Source organism: Magallana gigas, chromosome 3 (genome assembly GCF_963853765.1).
Source record: "Magallana gigas chromosome 3, xbMagGiga1.1, whole genome shotgun sequence".
NCBI lineage: Eukaryota > Metazoa > Mollusca > Bivalvia > Ostreida > Ostreidae > Magallana > Magallana gigas.
The window spans coordinates 24,634,027-24,653,834 of NC_088855.1; the positions used below are offsets into that span (position 1 = coordinate 24,634,027).

Consider the following 19,808-nt stretch of genomic DNA (forward strand, 5'->3'; position numbering starts at 1 on the left):
TCTTTAAAATAATTACACTTCGTTATATTAAGTGTAAATTATGATGGAATAGCAAAAATGGTTTTAATACATTCCACGTCCAATCAGTATATAATCCGGAATGATATCATTCAACCGCCATATTTTTATCTGCAGAAGCAAAGCAAGGCAAGGGAAAGAAGAAAACTGGTATATTTTTAGATTGTTCACAGTAACAAAATTGTTTTTCAAGTACTTAATTAAATAATATATTCATTGGTTTATGTTTTCTATATGTTTGCATGTAGCTGAATATTAAAAATGGTGCATCTCGCAGCTTCCGCCATTTTTTTCACATGGTAAAAATAAGTAGGCCCCTATTTACTTGCAGAGACAAAGTCTAGGTAAATTTTAATGACATACGATGTAAAAAATGGAGTTCACTCTTATATATGTATATTAGTATATACATGTATATATAAAAACTCTGGAATAAACAGATACATTGTACAGCTGTTGTAGCCATGATATTGCTCTGTTGTGGAACTTTTGTTTTTTAGCTCACCTGAGCTGAAAGCTCAAGTGAGCTATTCTAATCACATTTTATCCGTTGTCCGTCTATCTGTCTGTAATCGTTTCACATTTTCAACATCTTCTCCAGAACTACAGGACCAATTACAACTTAACTTGGTATAAAGCACCCTTAGGCAAAGGGGGATTCAAAGTTGTGAAAATTTACAGTGGTAGAATTAGAAATTATTGAAGAATTTTTTAGAAATTTTCAAAAATCCCCTTCTCGCAAACTATTAGGCCAGGAAAGCTGAAACTTTTGTGAATGCATCCTCAGGTAGTGTAGATTCAAAGTTGTGAAAATCATGACTCTTTTGGGGTAGGGTGGGGCCACATTGGAAGGTCGACTTTTTACAGAGGAATATATTGAGTAAATCTTTAAAAATCTTCTTCTCAGAAAGCAATGAGCCAGGAAAGCTGAAACTTGTGTGGAAGCATCCTTGGGTAGTGTAGATGCAAAGTTGTGAAAATCATAACCCGCAGGGGTAGGTAAGGGCCACCATGGGGGGGGGGGGGGGTCGAATTTTTACATATGAATATATAGAGTAAATCTTTGAAAATCTTCTTCTTAATTAAGAACCATCTGGCAATGAAAGTTGAAACTTATGTGTAAGCATCCTTAGCTGGCGTAAATTCATGGTTGTGAAAATCATGACCTTCAGGGGTAGGGTGGGGCCACAATGGGGGGGTCAAATTTTTACATAATAACATATAGTCTAGAGTAAATGTTCATTCAAATCATGATTCCCAAAGGGTAGGATTAAGTTACAAAGGGGTGGGGGGGGGGAGGCAAATTTTTACATAGAAATATATAGAAGAAAAAGCGTTTAATCTTTTTCTAAATAAACATTTGCCTAGAAAAACTGTAACTTAAGTGAAAGCAACTTCAGATACTGTAGATTCAAATTTGTTCAAATCAAAATCTTTAGGTGTGTGGCTACATTGGGGATTCAGTTGTACAAAGGAAAACATAATTATTCCCAAAAACTCTAATGTTATTATTCCGGTATGTGCTTTTACTTATATGCAAGCATTTTTATATATTGCTGATTCTTTAAAATTGTTTCAACTTTGCCCCCTGGGTGATTATTGGGCCTCACAGAGAGTTTGATGTAGGTTTATATCCTGTATATCAACAATTGTTAAGGGTCTTTTTGAGACTGCAGTGCTGAATATGATATGATTCAGAGTTTGATGTAGGTTTATATCCTGTATATAAACAATTGTTATGGGTCTTTTTGAGAACCGCAATTCTTAATGTGATGACTATAAAATCATCCTGTTAGAAAAAGGACTTGATTATAGATATAAGAATATCCAGGGGGAACCAGATTTTTTGTGCAGGATCGGTACATGTATTATACCACATTGTCCAGATATTTTGTATTATGACTCCATGAAGCTGGTTTTATCATGCCTATTGTTGCTCAGGTGAGCAATGTGGCCCATGGGCCTCTTGTTTTGTTTTATTAACCTGCATATTTGTGACATTGTTCAGCCTGGTGGTTTTCTCTTGCTTGTCGCTATATATGCTAGATATAAGTGTTAGGATGTCAATGTAGTCAAGATCTTCTAGTGTGGACATGAATTTCCAGTGTATTTCATGCTTTCTATTTTTGGTGTTTCATATTAATCAGTCTACCACAATTATAAATAGGAACCCAGACAAACTGCATTTTGGCCTCACTCAGGTCTGAACCTTAAACCAGCCTGTTGTTTTATCGTTTTTGATGACCTAGCAAGTACTTCCAAAGACCATCATATATTGTTTTTATGATGGTGATCTTAACCAGTCGGGGGTATCCCCTGGTCATTGATTCACTGTTGGAACATTATGTACCTTTAGTTTTGATGTTGTTGGTGCTATGTCATCTTTTAACAGTTCTGCGCTGATGTTAACTATGCCTTGGCTTTTTCCATTTTTCGGATTGCGTTTTTAACCTCTTCTTTTCGTTATGATGATGGGTATGACTTTGGAAAAGAAAACAGTTATAAAATAATACTTGATTAAGTACATCATAATATGGAGCAGGGTTTGACACTAAGGCACGTCTGACCGACATTGTCTAGTAAACGATAGGTCCGGTCGGGTTAAATGTCTGTGTACCGTATATTCCCGCTTATAAGTCGGTATTTTGGGAGTAGAAATTTGAACAAAAAGTAGGGGTCCGACTTATAGGCATGACATACAATCAGAAAATTTTTCCACTTGGTAAAACTTCGTTTTTGGGTGCCAATTTGCTTCCAACTTTTGACTTGTGATCCCTATACTTGACATGTTTATATTTTAATTACTAAAAAGATAAACACATTAATAAATGCATTGAAAGTTTCAACTGTATTTCTTAAAAATATAAACAGGGTTTATTTGATAGGATCTTTTATTTAAGCAGGCAATTATTTACGCCTGAGGTGATAATAGCTGTAGGTATAACTGTACTAAGGACAATACAAGCCAACACTGAGTGTAAGGGGCTAATTACCAACCCTAATCGGTCAGTATGGGATAAAGTACCTGTCATTTTATTTCCAGTAGCATTTAAACTAGTTTTTGAGCTATAATCAAGTTGTAATGAGTGTTAAAAAAAATAATGGCGTCCAAAATCGAAAGTTACAAATTTCAAGGAAGATAACTCTGTTTACAGAAAACTATTAAAAAACATGGCGTCTATAACCGATCTAGACAGTGGGGTTACAGAACAGTAATTTCTGTTGAATACTTAAAAATTAAACACTGAAATAAATGCTGGTCTGTTTAAAAAAAATAAAGATCGTTTTATAATTATTCATAATTAATTTCACCTGAGGTGATAATAGCTATATTGGTGGCTGTAGGTGGCATGTCACCTAAAACAACACAAGCTAACACACCAGTTTTAAAAGGGGCTATACTATCTTAATCAGTCAACAGGGGATCAAAATCACTATAATTTTATTTTCAACAGTATTTTAAATAGTTTTAGAGCTAATACCAAGTGTATTAATAAAAAAAAATGGCGTCCAAAATCGAAAGTTATTATTCCAGGATAGATGTCTTAACTGAACACAACACTTTTAAAATGCATCTAGAAATGATAACAGAGGGGTCAAACACCAATACATTTTATCTAGAATATAGTCTTGCTTGATAAAATGTGCTAATTTGATTGAGAATTTATAGACTGATTATCCTGAAAAAGATACCCGACTTATAAGAGGGTCAGTGGCAAAATCTTGTAAATAAACTTGAAAAAAGACAACCGACTTATAGGCGAACAATACTTATAGGCGAGTATATACGGTACTAGCCCTACTGGTCGTGAAAAAAAGTGTGCACATACTTTTTCTGTAATATTAACAATAGAAGTAAAAGTACTTTTTCCTAACAGGCTTATATTCTACAAACGGTAATTTAAGTACAACCCAAGGACTAACCTAGAGGATGAAGTGGGGGAAATACTAACTTTTTTATTGGTAACTTCGCCGGAATTTCCTCCGAACAAGAAGTCCAAGTCGCCCTGTACACAGAGTTTATATAAATGATATAATCATGTAAATTAACCCCAAGGGCAATAAAATGATAATTATTTAATTCTAAAGATGTCTTCACAAACTCAGTTTATGCCTCTTGTGATTAATTAATCTAGTCTGTCTTATATTTAGGGGTAATAAATACGGGTGATGCAACTACATGCTGTACAAAATGATGTTTATTACTTTAAGGCTATACAGTAGTATTGATGTAACAGTGAATTTGTTGGTAACTTGTAATTAGCTTATAACACTGCCAAATTTAAAATAATCATTAACCCTTTGTTTACAGTTATAATATCTTTTTATAAAATCTAAATCCTCAACATAATGGTTGGGTTGGACTAATGCCATCAAAATACACTAATACTGATTTTATTTGTCATTTTAGTTAACACAATTACAAAACATTTGATCTATAAAATGTATAAATACATCAAATGATTTAAATTAAATAAATTTGATATATATTTTTTTTCAATTTTTGGAATTTGTTTTATTTTTTAATCATAATGACTTGTTTCTAATCTAATTTAAATTATTAAAGTTTAAATCTGTGTATATCATCATTATTGTTTTATGCCATTGTCAAGTAATGAAAGTCTCCCCGATTTCTCAAACTTCTCCTAGTTTCTCTGTTAAGGAGAAGTAAAGTCTCCCTAAAATTTTGTTGGTCCCTGGTCAATGATTGAATACTTATAATTGTATCATTATTAGTACAGTTTGAATAAAATTAAATCTTAAATAGTGTTTAAATGATTCATTATTGGTAAAGATAAACTAATATAATTAAACAGAAACAGGTATTTAATATTTTATGTTTGTCATTACTTTTAGTTTATTTTTGTCAAAATTGGTCAGGGCTAGTAGTAAAAGAGTCAGGGCTAGTGAAAAATTGCTGAGGTAGCCCGACTGGTCTACTAATTAAAACACTTACTGTCAAACCCTGTGGAGGTTTCCCATAGGGCCTTAATGTATTAAGGATTTTACTGGTAGTGATGTATATCAGAGCTGTGCATATTACTTGGATTTTAATTTTTGATCACTTTTGAAAAAAAAAATACCATGTGTTGAAAGTTGCAAAAGTTAAGTTACAATGAGATTTGAGATATCATCTTGCACGTTTTATTTCAGTAAAATAACAGAACTTATATTTTGGTGTAACTATCACCAGTGAAATGACATCCATTTCACTTTTGATAACTTTTAGCATATATTTTCATAGTCTACTTTATTTTACTTTATTCTTATTTTATATGTTCCCATACTTAGCAATTCCTTATTGACATCTAAAGCATTCCTTATTATTTATTTCTAAAGGTTGTCCAAGCTGTTGTTTATTTCTTAATCCCCTAGAATATTTAGTGATTTCACAGTAATTGTTAATCCTTATTGTCAGTGACACTGCTCATGGCACTGGGCACTCATAGGTGTTATTTAGGGTAAACAAAACCACTTTGACTTCTTCACATCAAAGGGATGACACTGATAACTTAATTATTTGATTAGCCCTAAGTGACAACTTTACCTTAGGCAATTCATAGAGAAATTAATTCTTTTACATTAGTTCTTTTAGAAGAGAGTTAGCTTTGAGACTTCGGACTGAAAGGATGTAGGGCGAAGCTAGGAAATCATGTAGAGTGTTAGGAGACAAATTTCTAATTCATCTGTTTAGGCCCCTTTCTCTAAATTACAGTTAGGAACAAGACTTGCTCATTAATGTTGTTACCTGCGTGTGTAGATTGGATTATTTAACATTCAATCTTTAATAAACATTTCTCATATCCTGCCATTTGGACTTTGTGTATTCTTAATTTACTTATTCCCCTTGAGCTTAATTCCCAAAATGAACGTGCACCATCGCCTAGTTATGTACCAGACATCCGGGCGTGGTCACAGAGTGGTCGAGAATCCGGTTCGAATCTTATGGAATTCCTCTCACTGAAGTAAACATTCCGGGACTTTTTGGATTTCTCCAGGATTTCTGTGCTGTCAAAAACTGTGATTTGTGACTCTAAGATTTTTGTGAAAAGGAAAGAAGACCAAGTCCATACAGAGACAGCGTGCCAGTTCCTGTTGGTGAGTACAGCCACTTTTATCACATGTGACACAGTTTAGATAACTTTCTATTGTTATTATTTTTGACATTTATAGATAGATTATTGTTTAGCTGTTTTTATCACTGATAATGGCTCCCTCACTTGAAATCCCATCAATGTCCCAACATACTTCCAATCCCAACAACTTTTTGGCTACTATTTCAGCTGCAATTACCAATAAGAACAAAATTCAAATCAAGCTCTCTAACTTTCATATCAATGCCCTTGTTGATACCGGTGCTAATATTTCTGTTGTTTGCAACAAATTTTTGAGAAAACTTTTCAAAAATCCCCATATTTACAAATCAAATCTCTCAGCTGTTACAGGTGTTTGCAACACATCACATGCTATTCTTGGTCAAACAGATCTTGAAATAGATGTCAATGGTTTAAAAATGCCCCATACCTTTCATATTTTGGAAAATTTGCCCCACACTATCATTTTAGGCCAAGACTTTCTAGAGCAAAACAACGCTGTAATAGATCTTACCCATAAATATGTGTCTTTTCATAATGAAACAACCATTGCCTCCATTTCAACACCTGATATCCAACATGACAACCAGAAACATGTTTCTCTTGCTCGAACACAATCAGATATTCTGTTACCACCTCTTTCAGAATGCACACTTTCACTCTTTGTCTCCAACATACCTCATGGTTCACAAGTCTTCCTTGAACCAGTCAACCTTCTTACAAACAAGAATCTGGTTGGAAGCAAATGCATTGCTACATGTCTAAACAACACACTTCCATATAGGATACTAAATCCTCTGAACAAATCAGTTCCATTGAAAGCAAATTCTGTAGTTTCTAAAGTGTTCAACATAGACAACAATTACATTATTTGCTTTGACACACACTCCTCTGACAATCACACCAGTCAGTCTAAGGCTTCTACTACAGATCATATATCTATCGCCAAAACCCTGCAAGTCCATATTGAAGAACAAAATCTTTCTACTGCTCAAATTCAACAACTCCAAGATCTGATTGGACGAAACAGAGATGTATTTGCCAAAGATGCCACCGAACTTGGTAAAACAAACCTTCACACACACTCTATCATCACCAACACTGATAAGCCAGTCCGCACCCCAAGATATTCCCAGAATCCAAAGATGCGCCAGGAGACAGAACGTCAGATTCAAGAAATGTTGAAAAATGATGTCATTGAGGAATCAACTTCTCCTTACCAAAGTCCGGTCGTTATGGTGAAAAAGTCTAACGGACAATTCAGATTTGCAGTAGATTACAGGAAACTAAACTCCATCACAGAGCTTGTTTCCTTTCCAATTCCAAAATTAGATGAAGTTTTTGACACAATAGCTGATTCTAAATCCAAAATTTTCAGTGTCTTAGACTTAGCTAGTGGATTCTGGCAAGTGCCCTTGGATGAGAAAACCAAACACAAAACTGCATTTATCACACATCAAGGTCTTTACCAGTTCAAACGACTTCCTTTTGGCTTAACAAATGCTCCAACAAGTTACCAGATGCTGATGACAAAAGTTTTACAGGAACTAAATTGGAAAATTGCTCTTATCTACATTGATGACATTTTGGTCTTTTCTAAAAGTTTTGCTGAACATTTACAGCATTTAAATCTTATCTTTCAAAAACTTCGTAAAGCCAATCTTACTCTCCAGCCAACAAAATGCCACTTTGCTGCCCAAGAAGTAAAATACCTTGGACACATCATTTCTGAGAAAGGAGTTGAAGTAGACAGAGCTAAGATTGCTGCAGTGGCTGACTTCCCACAACCTCGAAACTCTAAACATGTCCGCAGCTTCCTTGGGATGTGCAACTATTACAGGAAATTCATCAAAGACTATAGCAAAATCTGTGCTCCCTTATTGAATCTTCTTAAGAAAAATATCAAATTCCAGTGGAAACCAGAACACACTGATGCTTTCAACCTTCTGAAGAGGAAATTAACTTCAGCACCCATCCTTGCCTTTCCTGATTTTAGCAAACCATTTGTATTGTCTGTTGATGCTTCTGATGCTGCCATTGGATATGTCTTGGGACAAATAAACTCACAAGGACTTGAGAATGTTATCGCATATGGAGGACGTGCACTCAGGGATCAAGAAAAACGATGGCATATAAACCATAAAGAAGGACTCGCTTTGATTGAAGCCATTAAAACCTTCAAAGCCTACCTTACCAGTGCTGAATTCACAGTCTTCACTGACAACATCACAGTTCGTTGGTTGGATACCAACAAAGATGCATTAGGCAGACTAGGACGCTGGGCTCTATTCCTTCAGCAGTACAAATTCAAGATACAGCATCGCCCAGGAACTAAGAACCAGAATGCCGACTGTCTGTCTCGTCGTGAATATCCACCTTCAGACCAACCACGTTCTTCATCAGATGATGACTTGCCAGCCATTGGATCCATTGAAGCTTCCACGAAAGAGTTTATTGCCACAACCTTTGAATATCTAGAAGACAATCAACCAAGGAAACCTGAAATTCTTGCCCTAAATACAGCCGATCAACATGATGATCATATTTCAGACAATCCAACCCTTCAGCATCTGCAAGAAAATTGTCCAGACTTTCAGGCAATTATTGATTACAAAAGAACAGAAAATTTGCCGCAAAATGTTAAGCAAGCTACTGCAATAGTTGCAAAATCCTTCCACTATGAAATTATTAATGGACTTCTTTTCCACTTTTACAAAGAACGTGCTAGGAACCAATCTCCTGATCAATGTCTTATTAGACAACTTTGCATTCCTGCACCCCTCCGGAATGATATTCTTCTCTCATATCATGACTGTATTGCTGGTGGCGGACACCAAGGACATGAACGTACGTATGCTGCTATCCGCGCCAAATACTACTGGCCAAATATGTATTCAGACATTGAACAATACATTAAAACTTGCGAAACGTGTCAACAGTCCAAGAACTCTAAACATCAGAAGCCAATACCTTTGAGACCACTCCCTATTGAGGACATTTTCAGCAGATGGCATATGGACTTCCTGGAATTACCCATTACACCAAACAAAGATAGGTACCTTCTCTTAGTTGTTGACAGCTTTTCAAAATGGTGCGAGGCCTTTCCTTTGAAATCTATGGAAGCCACTGAGGTTGCCAGAGTACTCTTCGCTGAGATATTTGCGAGATATGGAGCACCAAGGACACTTATTTCAGACCGGGGACAAAATTTCATGTCAAAATTAGTCCAAGCCCTCTGTGAACTTTTTGAAGTAACCAGACACTATACAAGTGCTTACCACCCACAAACAAATGCTGCTTGTGAAAGGATGAACTCATTTATCAGCCAAACACTAAGATCATACTGTAACAAGGACCAATCTGACTGGGTGAAGTTTATTCCGGCTGTCCTCATGGCATACAGATCTACACCTGCCACACAATCAACAATGTTTTCACCATTTCACTTGTTGTTTGGACAGAAGATGCGCCTTCCTGTTGATGTTGCTCTAACCCCAAAACCATCCATGGCACATGAACCCAAGTTACATCTGATGCGTGTTCTGGAACAACTTAAAATATGCAGAGAAGTTGCTGCTGAAAACATTCGACAACATCAACAGAAGTACACTCAGCAGCATGATAAGCGTGCACAAGAACCAGACTTCATGGTTGGCTCCACAGTATGGCTCTATTGCAGCCATGTTCCTAAAGGAAAATCTCCCAAACTTTTACAGAAGTGGGTTGGTCCGTATTCAGTAATTTACCAGGGACCAAACCATACTTTTAAACTCCGAAAAGATTCAGACCACAAAATTCTGAAGAGTCTCGTCCATGCCAAAAGACTAAAAACCTACCATAGTCCTGACGAGAGACCTCACTATTTCTTACCTGAGTATCAAGATGTTGTACTCAATCCTGAAGAATTGGACAACCAAGATACTGAGGAAATTCCTCCTCCAAATGCTGACCAGCATCAAGCTGATGCTGATCAACTTCCGGCTGATGATGAAAATCAGCTTCTTCATGAAGATGATGCTGAAGAGGATAATGATGATAATGATGATGACCAACGCATCAGAAATGCAGCTCATGATTCCCAACATCAAAAACCTCCACTCGAACCATCATCTTCTAAACCAAATAATCAAACCAAAACTCAAAACAAACACAAAAGAAATTCAAAATGCGAAAAACCAAATGAAAAACAATCGAAACCATTTTCTATGGACCAAATAGACAAAATTCTTGAATATAGCCTATACCAAGGGAAGCCGATTTACAAGATCAAATTCAAAGGTGCAGCTCAAACTTCATGGCAAGACGGAACCCAAATCCCAAAAACATTAAAGGACACCTTCCATTCCCTCTATAATGCCAAGGGAAAGAAAAGGAAGCGACCCAACAAAAAGCATTTTAACAAACAGGAATCTGTACAAGCCCTTTCACTCCCTCCCAAGAGTCAACAACAAATCTACCATGCTTCCATTGACCGCAGAGGCACACATATCATGTTTTATCTCGAAAATCATGATGGATCTACTACAAATGCAAAGTACGCTCATGAGGTTCCAAGCCATTTGTTTAAGCCTTTCTTCAAAAAACTTGAACAAGAAATCAGTGACTGTAAATCAGGGAAAGGATGCGAGGTCATAAACAGGAACAGCACCCAATACTTTCCTGTATCCAGAGTCTTCTTCCTCAAACACAGACCAACACTTTTTATGCATCATCTTACTCCCTCAAAAGCCAGGCTCTTGAAAAATTGTCACTCTTCTCCAGAAGGCATTTTAGCATTCAAAACAAAACTCTATGATCATGTCAAACTTTTCCATACAAATGCAGACCTCTAAATTTCTCAGCTTAATACAATTTAATCTTTCAAAAAAAAAAAAAAAAAATTTAAAATCACTCTATTATATTTTCCCAATTAGGTCATCTGATATTTATTCTGTGTCCTGTACATAGTGCTAGGTAGTGTGACTGCGCAGCGCACTATCATCAAATTCCAAGGACCCAGGATAAATATACACAACTCAAATTTATTTTATTTTTTTTGACAATATTTTAAAATAATTTCCCTTCTGTTTTTCTTTAAAGATTCTGAATTTTGTTTAATTTACTGAATAGCATTAGAACGCCTGTAAGTTATGAACCAGCGGAAACTCTTGTAGTTTCTTAAACTGCTGGGGAACGGCGTAATGCTCTATCTCAGTTTATTAACTTTTCCATCAAATTATTTTTCTTAACACCTTGAAATCATAAGTCATTTTTGCTAAATTTTGTATCTCAAATACTATTGCTATTTAATTTTCTTTTCTTTAAGTAATCTATAATAGGTAATTCTGTTGTGTCACATGTTGATTTCTTGTGGTTGTGCTTACTGATTGATCATTTATCATGCCTTGCCCTATGCCCAAATTTGAAGATTCCAGGTCAACATAAACCGATGCCATCCTTTTTCCAATGCCATGAACACCTTTGATTTAAGCTATAATGGAACTCCTATAGCAAACATGGGATGTTATAGCTCTTTTGTAAATATATTTTTTTTGTCATGATGGAACTCCCTACTGGTGGGATGTCATGACTTAATGTTTATCATGATGGAACTCCCTCAGGGGATGTCATGATCATGAACCAGGTTGCAGTTTTTCCCAGTTACTGGTAGAAGTTCTTTGTGGAGACGTCCACTTGCTGCAGTTCCTGTCTGAGGACATCAAAACCAATGAACAGTACAAATTACAAAAGAAAACCAAGTGAAAATCAACAAACCAATACAAAACCAATACAAAGACTTTCGTAATTATGTGAAACATGACTTATTCATTTCGTCTATTCATTCCATGGACTGATGTGACATTTATGATGCTGTTTTCAGAGAGACATTATATTTTCATTATGAACAATATAAAGTGAAATAGCATCTTTTAAATTTTATAGCTCTATTGTTCAATGTATGTATTTACTATTTTTTTTTTATGCATTGTACATGCAAGTCTTGATTTTTATTTTTTTCCCCTCCTTTTTTTTTCCATAATGGGCCCTTGTATAAACATGTATATAGTAACTATAGTTTAGAATTCATTTAATCAATAAGGAATCCACGCCCTTAGGAATTAATACTTTTAGAGTATATTTTTCCTGGTTTAGACATTTCTTAAATTTAGGATATTATTATCTATACTGACCCTATGCCTTTAGGTTAATGATATTTTCATAAAAATAATTGACCTGCTACATGTATCAGATAATATGTGTTATTAATTTTGCCATTTATGAAAAAAAAAGGCAGGATTGACTTATGGTATTCTGAGATTTCAGGAGAAATCTTTTTGTGAAGTAGGGGGAGCATATCACCAGTGAAATGACATCCATTTCACTTTTGATAACTTTTAGCATATATTTTCATAGTCTACTTTATTTTACTTTATTCTTATTTTATATGTTCCCATACTTAGCAATTCCTTATTGACATCTAAAGCATTCCTTATTATTTATTTCTAAAGGTTGTCCAAGCTGTTGTTTATTTCTTAATCCCCTAGAATATTTAGTGATTTCACAGTAATTGTTAATCCTTATTGTCAGTGACACTGCTCATGGCACTGGGCACTCATAGGTGTTATTTAGGGTAAACAAAACCACTTTGACTTCTTCACATCAAAGGGATGACACTGATAACTTAATTATTTGATTAGCCCTAAGTGACAACTTTACCTTAGGCAATTCATAGAGAAATTAATTCTTTTACATTAGTTCTTTTAGAAGAGAGTTAGCTTTGAGACTTCGGACTGAAAGGATGTAGGGCGAAGCTAGGAAATCATGTAGAGTGTTAGGAGACAAATTTCTAATTCATCTGTTTAGGCCCCTTTCTCTAAATTACAGTTAGGAACAAGACTTGCTCATTAATGTTGTTACCTGCGTGTGTAGATTGGATTATTTAACATTCAATCTTTAATAAACATTTCTCATATCCTGCCATTTGGACTTTGTGTATTCTTAATTTACTTATTCCCCTTGAGCTTAATTCCCAAAATGAACGTGCACCATCGCCTAGTTATGTACCAGACATCCGGGCGTGGTCACATAACTGATGGCTGATATGAATGTGAGAGAGCTTGAAAAATTCACAAAATTAATTTCAGATAGCATATCTTTAAAAATTATCTTTGTCCTTACAAAATTTCACCTTCAACAGAATGATTTATGCCTACTAAAAAGTAATAACAGACTATTAATTGTTTGGAGTTCCTATCAGTCAGATTTTTCTGTAATACCAATATTTTAGTGAAAATAGGTAAGATTTAGAAAACTCATAAAGCTAGGAAATTTGGATTAAATTAAAATCAAACTTTGATGTTGAAACTAATCATTAAAATATAGGTATACATTGTATTAAAAGAAGTCATCATTGTTTTGCTGTTTACCACTCCCAATATATATTTTTGTGATTTGTAGTAGCTTCAAAATAAAGAAAATCTTGCAATTTACTAGAATTGTTCCGACCGATTTTATCAACATATAAGACAGAAAAAAAGTTTAAAAGAGAAATTAGTGTTTGTATACATATGTGTTCAACAACACTATGGTATTTATTTTAGCCTTATCATAGAAACTGCTGAAATGATCTTTTGATTGATATTGTTTTTCAATTTATTGCAGAATAAATAACATAGCATGAAACAGGATGGATGGGAAAAGTGTATCAAGAAATATATCAGAAACAATTAAATCTGGAGATGAGGTATTTATCATAGAAATAAATTCAGACTACAGTGATGATGAGGAAAATAGTACAGAGTCTGCTTATACTGGAAATTACTGTAATAAAATAGATTCATTGAAACAATGTTCAGAACAGTTAAGTTGGGAAAAGGAAAAAAACCAAAGCATCATTTTACCACCAGTAAATAAAGATGCAAAAGTATCAAGTCCTCTTAAGATTGGGAGAGATGATGATGGGAAGGTCAATTACATCGGGTTGGATCCTGGGGTTGATGAACCACTTTCATCTCAGCTAGATGATGAATTGCCCCCAGGACTTGAAAATATTAAGATTGTTAATGTTTTCACTCTTTCTGATGATCTGCAACAAGACACCACAGAGAATCAAGAAAGAAATTCCTACAGTTTGAAACAATTCATGGGCTTTGCCCCTGGTGATTATGAAGCTGGACCCAACACAAAGTCATTAACAGCACCTAATATGATCATTGTTGATGAACAGCCATCACAGAGTACTCTTATGGTGAAGCTTGTTTGCAAGGTCTGTCAGCAGTTGTTACCAACTCATGAAGCTTTGTATGATCATTCAAAACTACATGCAAGTCAACATGACAAAAACAAACACTCAGTTGACAAACACATTAACCAGCAAGCATCAGTTCAAAACCTAATGTCAAATCCTGAAGAAACTATAGTATCTGACAAAGAAGGAAAGGTAACCCCTCCAAAGAAAAAGAAATCAAAGAAAAGAAGGAGCCAAGGAAAAATAGATGAAGAAAATAAGTGTGAAAAGTGTGGCAAAATTTTCATGAAGGATTATCAGTATAAAATGCATACTTCCCTTTGCAGGGGCAAAACAACACAAATGGCTACATGTTTTGAGTGTAACAAAATGATCCCAGCCCATAAAGAATATGAACATGCTTTGAAATATCATGATACTGTTTGCCGCATATGCTGCGCTAATCTGATGCAAGAATCGAAGCTAAAAAGTCACATGAAATTTATGCACAATATTCCAAATTATGGAAAGGATACAAATGCCACTGATATTACACCTCAAGTTCATGTTGTGGAGCAAATCTTTTACAAAGCATGCATTCAGTGTGGAAAAGCATGTGCCTCATATGATCAGTATAGGCTTCATAGAAAACTACATGTTAGAATGGCAAAACTTGAAATTATTAAAGCTCAAGAAGAAGAAAAGAAAACACAAAAGATGAAAAACCAAGAGAAGAATATTCCAAAAGAAAAGAAGAAAAAGAAGAAAAAGAGTCAAAATCTAGTAAAGTGTGAAAAATGTGATAAAATGTTTCAGTCATCTTACCACCTACGCAGCCATTTAAAAAGGTGTTCAGCTAAGGCAGTGAAAATGATACTATGTGATGTTTGTGAGCGATTGTTGCCAAAGGATGAACTCAAAGACCATATCAAAATTCATGAACGATTGTGCAGTTTTTGTGGAAGAGTCTGTATGGGAGATCGCCATTTAATGCGACATCAACTACAGTGTACTAGAAAACTGAAGGTAACCAACAACCAAAGAGAAGAAATTACTTCAAGTTCAGAGGCAGAGGTTGTTAAGAGAAAGAAATTTGTCTCTAAGAAAACCTTGAGAGCCATCCGTTTTGCCAAGAATATTAATAGAAAATTAACAGCACAGCAAGAAAAAATGTTGGAAGAAATTGAATCTGTGAAAAGAATTTTTGAAGATTCTTCTCCAAAAGTTGAAGATGATGCAACAGGAAACCAAAAGATGACTAATGATGAAAATATGAGGTTACCCATGGAGATTGAGGGAACAGAAGATTCGCAAATGCAGAAAAAGAAAATGTCATCAAAAAATAATAGTGAAACTGATGGTATAGAAATAGATAGAATTCATCAAGAAAATAAAAAAAATTACGTTACAATAGAAGGCTTTGTGAATGTGAAAGATCAGAGAAAAGACTCTGTTAACAAAGAAGAAATGGTGAAAATTAATGGTCAAATTTTTGAATCTTTGGATCAGTTTGACTGTTGTGATCAAATCCAACAACCAAAAAAGGGAAAGCAGGGAAAAGGAGAAAAAAAGAATTCAAAAGAGAAAGCTAAGATAGATATCATCCCTGCAGCTCTATCCATGAATGATATCTTTGAAGAAAGTGATGCAAGTCAAATTTTAGAAACAGAAGTTAGACATGTTCAAGAATCAGAGAGTGAGAGATTAAATCACAGGGATGTAATTATAAAAACTCCTTCTAACTTGGAAAATATCACATTAAATGCACCAAATTCACCAGAATCCCAAGAAATCTCCCATGATATAGGATCATTCCTTGAAGAATCTACCGCTGAACGTTGGGTTGAAGAGTTAAAAGAAACTGATACACTACTTCCGGAACCAATAATTAATTACCATGCACTGTTAAAAAGCAATGGGTTAGTTATGTACCATTTAAATGAATGGCTGTTGCAATCTCCAGAATCAAATGATGTATCTCAACCATGGATTTGTAGACACTGTGGGAAACAGCTGAATAGTATAGATGAGGGCTTGCATCACATGATTAGAAGCCACCCCACCAACAAGACAACAAAGGCAATCATCAATGAATTAAGTCATTTAAAAAGAAAACTTCATTCTTAAAACAAATGAGATGTGTACATGTTTTATCATTTTGTTTTACCATTAGCAGAAGTAATATGGAAACAAGGATGATGTGAAATTGTGTACCACTGCAGCTTGTCTAATTCTCAAAAATGAGCTAATTAAACATAGTTTTACAGGAAAAAAAACCCCAAAGATTCATTGGTTGTAAACTAAAGTAAAAGATATTAATCTATATTACTATATTTACATCTGTATACCATAGTTCATTTGATATCTAAGATTAAGAAATGTAAGCTATAATTAACAGTGAAAACAACCATTTGGCATTGCGATTGCATAGTTTATCTGATAATTGATAAATACAGTTTAACAGTTTGTAAACAACAGTTAATAATCAAAATAAATATATCTACAGAATGTAAATTATAATTCACAAATGTTTATATATATTTATGATATCAGAAAATCTATATAATGTTTATGAATTTAGATTAGCATTCTTAAACTATAGTTTTAAACCATTTGATATGGTGTTACAGATAAAACTATTGTTAACAATTGGTTAACTGTAGTTTACAGTTCATGAACTGTAGTTTACAGTCGATATACCTAGATTTTAAACTCACAGTGAAATTTTTGTGAATATGGCATGCTATAAATGTGCTCTTCTTGAAATGTTTAAATATTTTGCAAGTGCAAAATCTATAGAGGATTGATAAATTATATTTTGAAGATTTCTTTCTTAAGTTTGTTTTAAGGGGGATGGGGTTATAGATCACTCAGGTAAACTGCTTGCCCATTCGTGGACATGCGGCAACATTTTTACATTTCTATCTTCTAGAACACTATAAGGTCACTTGTTACTACTATTGGTTGAAGCATCTCTAGGGTTAGAGGAATTTAATTGTGAAATTTATTGACCCAGAGACAAAAATAACATGTTATTTATGTCTCTAATTGACCTTACCACCTCTTGGGTCTCATTGATGAGGCCAAATATGCAAAAAGGTCAAATTTAAGAAAAATATTCTCATACACGTGGAGAAACAAAATGCATCCCTATGATGTCCCAGAAGCCCTCTACCAATATTGTGAAATTCATGGGCTCAAAGTCAACTAGGGGTTCAGACCTTAGGGTGGGACCGTCTGTACTACATCAAACATAGAAAACGAATGATAATAAATCCAAGAACGTTACAACATGTCGTCGTTTTATCAGTTTCTACTAAACACTCTCCGTTTTCCAAAGCCCATGCTGTCGCATCACGATCTACGACAGTGTAAGGTTTGTGCGTGTGCGAGAATATAAAGTGCGACACAGAAAAAGCGTTCTACAGGGACAGAGAATAATTAGTTCCCTACCGGTAAAAGTGTGTGTGTGTGGGGGGGGGGGGGGTGATTGTAATTTTCGCGGTTTGTTAATCATTCTGTCCCAAATTCGTTCTTCAGACCTTTAGCTCAACTAAACAAATGGCTCGTCAAATCACGAGAATTTTAATTTCTGATAAAAGTTTGTCCGCTGTCCCCTCGTTGTTGTCGTAAACTTTTCATATTTTCGTCTTCTCCAGAACCACTAGCTTGACCGATTTCAACCAAAGTAGGTACAAAGCATTTTTGGGTGAAGGGGATTACAGTGACAATTAAAGCAATGTAAGCACGTGCTGGCATATTATTTTCTGAATCTCGATCAGTTTTTAATACATTAATTTTTCATTGTAAAGCACGAATACATAAAAATATATATAACTGTTAAACAGAATGGTAAAGAACAGTTATTCGCTGCTATTCTGTTGAAAGCGCAAATGATATACAATATTAACCTTATCAAAGGGATTTTGTTGTTTTATTACGAATAAAATATTTTCGTCTATTTTGTATGTATATGCTTAACTATTGAAACCGATCTATTGAACTGCCTTGTCAATAGACTGCGATCTATTGGACCGGCAACATATTTCAGAACGCGGGTATGTTAAAGTTGCACGGTAACTCAAAATAGATGTTTTACTTTTTGATTATGACCACGGAAATGAGACGAGCTTCCTGAAATTTCATCATACGGAAGGTTTCACCATTCAAAAGGCATCACCTTTCAATTTACAAGTCATTAAAACTCATCCGGAAATTGCACATGTAAACAAACCGAGTTGCTTTGAACATTGGTCTAGTGTCACGTGATTGCGATTTCTGTCTAAAAATAGTTACATTTGGTTTGACAAACTAAAAAAGGAATTTGAATTTGAAGCTATTCGATGTCTGTGGAAAGGAATATGCATTAATAGAGAATGCATCTTAACAAATATTTATAGTTCTTGTAGACATCATGTTTCAATGAGAGGTTTCTGGCTCATGATGTATGCCACGCTGCAGTATTTACATTCCCCTGCGCTTGCGTGGCTATGAAGCTGAGGGAAAAATCAATATTTATGTGTTGGCCCAACGCTTAATTCTATTTTCCTCTATTTAATTTGATTTATTTACATTTGAATGCCGTAATTTTTCAAAAGTTCATCGTTTCATGTTATATAAAATAGGTGGAAGTCGTGTAAAAATTCGATATTTGCTAAATCATTGGTTCGTGCGTCACCATGTCCCTTTAAGGCTTCCCCATTGATTTCACAGCAATGTGTAGAAAGTCACATGTCTGAATGTCAAATTATGAGGGCTTGAGAAGTGGATGTAGGCTGTGCCTGTTTACTTCTAAAAGGAGAATAGTATCGAGCATGTCCAGATATGTTAATTACAAAGAAAAAGATTGCCATAATAAACTTGAATGAAATAATTAATACCTCTCAGTCATTTCCGTTGTCCTGCCAACACTTGCACCCCTCGTCACTAATCCAGCCCTTAATTAGGGAACGCTCCATGTCAAATACGACCGCGTCGCCATACTTGTATAACGCCACACACTTTAATATCAACATAATTCATATACAGAACACAAAACTTGTTTTATCGATATTTATTCTTTATTGGGGTTAATTGGGATTTGAAAAGGTAGAGTGCCATATCTGATAGTTGGGGGGGGGGGGGGGGTCAAACAGACCCGACATAACGTTATTGGCCTTGTAAACCTAATATAAACCCAAATCTATCCTAAGTAAATTATGATATCCTGGATCTAAGTCAATCCATGCGTATTATTACTGCTATTACTGAAACAGTTTTTTTTTTTACGAAAATCACTAATTTTCACCTAGCTAGCTATACGTGTTATGGTTGTCAAAACTCATTTTGTCTATTTCTAAGCCTTATTCTTACCAGTGATGAAGGTATATATATGGCTGTTAGATAGGGCCAATGCCTTTAATATTTTTCCATAAAACCAGTGTGCGATGTACGACTTAAATTCTCGCCAGGTTAGCTAGATATGCAAGGGGGCTTGCTAAAAGTTAAAC

General features: G+C 34.9%; 1 protein-coding gene across 1 annotated transcript; it reads left to right on the forward strand.

The window, feature by feature from the left end:
* Nucleotides 1-33: 33 nt before the first annotated feature.
* Nucleotides 34-17,144, forward strand: LOC109619034 (uncharacterized). Its single transcript, XM_034482421.2, has 2 exons — nt 34-168; nt 13,755-17,144. The coding sequence occupies exon 2, from the start codon at nt 13,780-13,782 to the stop codon at nt 16,444-16,446; it is 2,667 nt and encodes an 888-aa protein (XP_034338312.1). The 5' UTR covers nt 34-168; nt 13,755-13,779; the 3' UTR covers nt 16,447-17,144.
* The last annotated feature ends 2,664 nt before the right edge of the window (nt 17,145-19,808 follow it).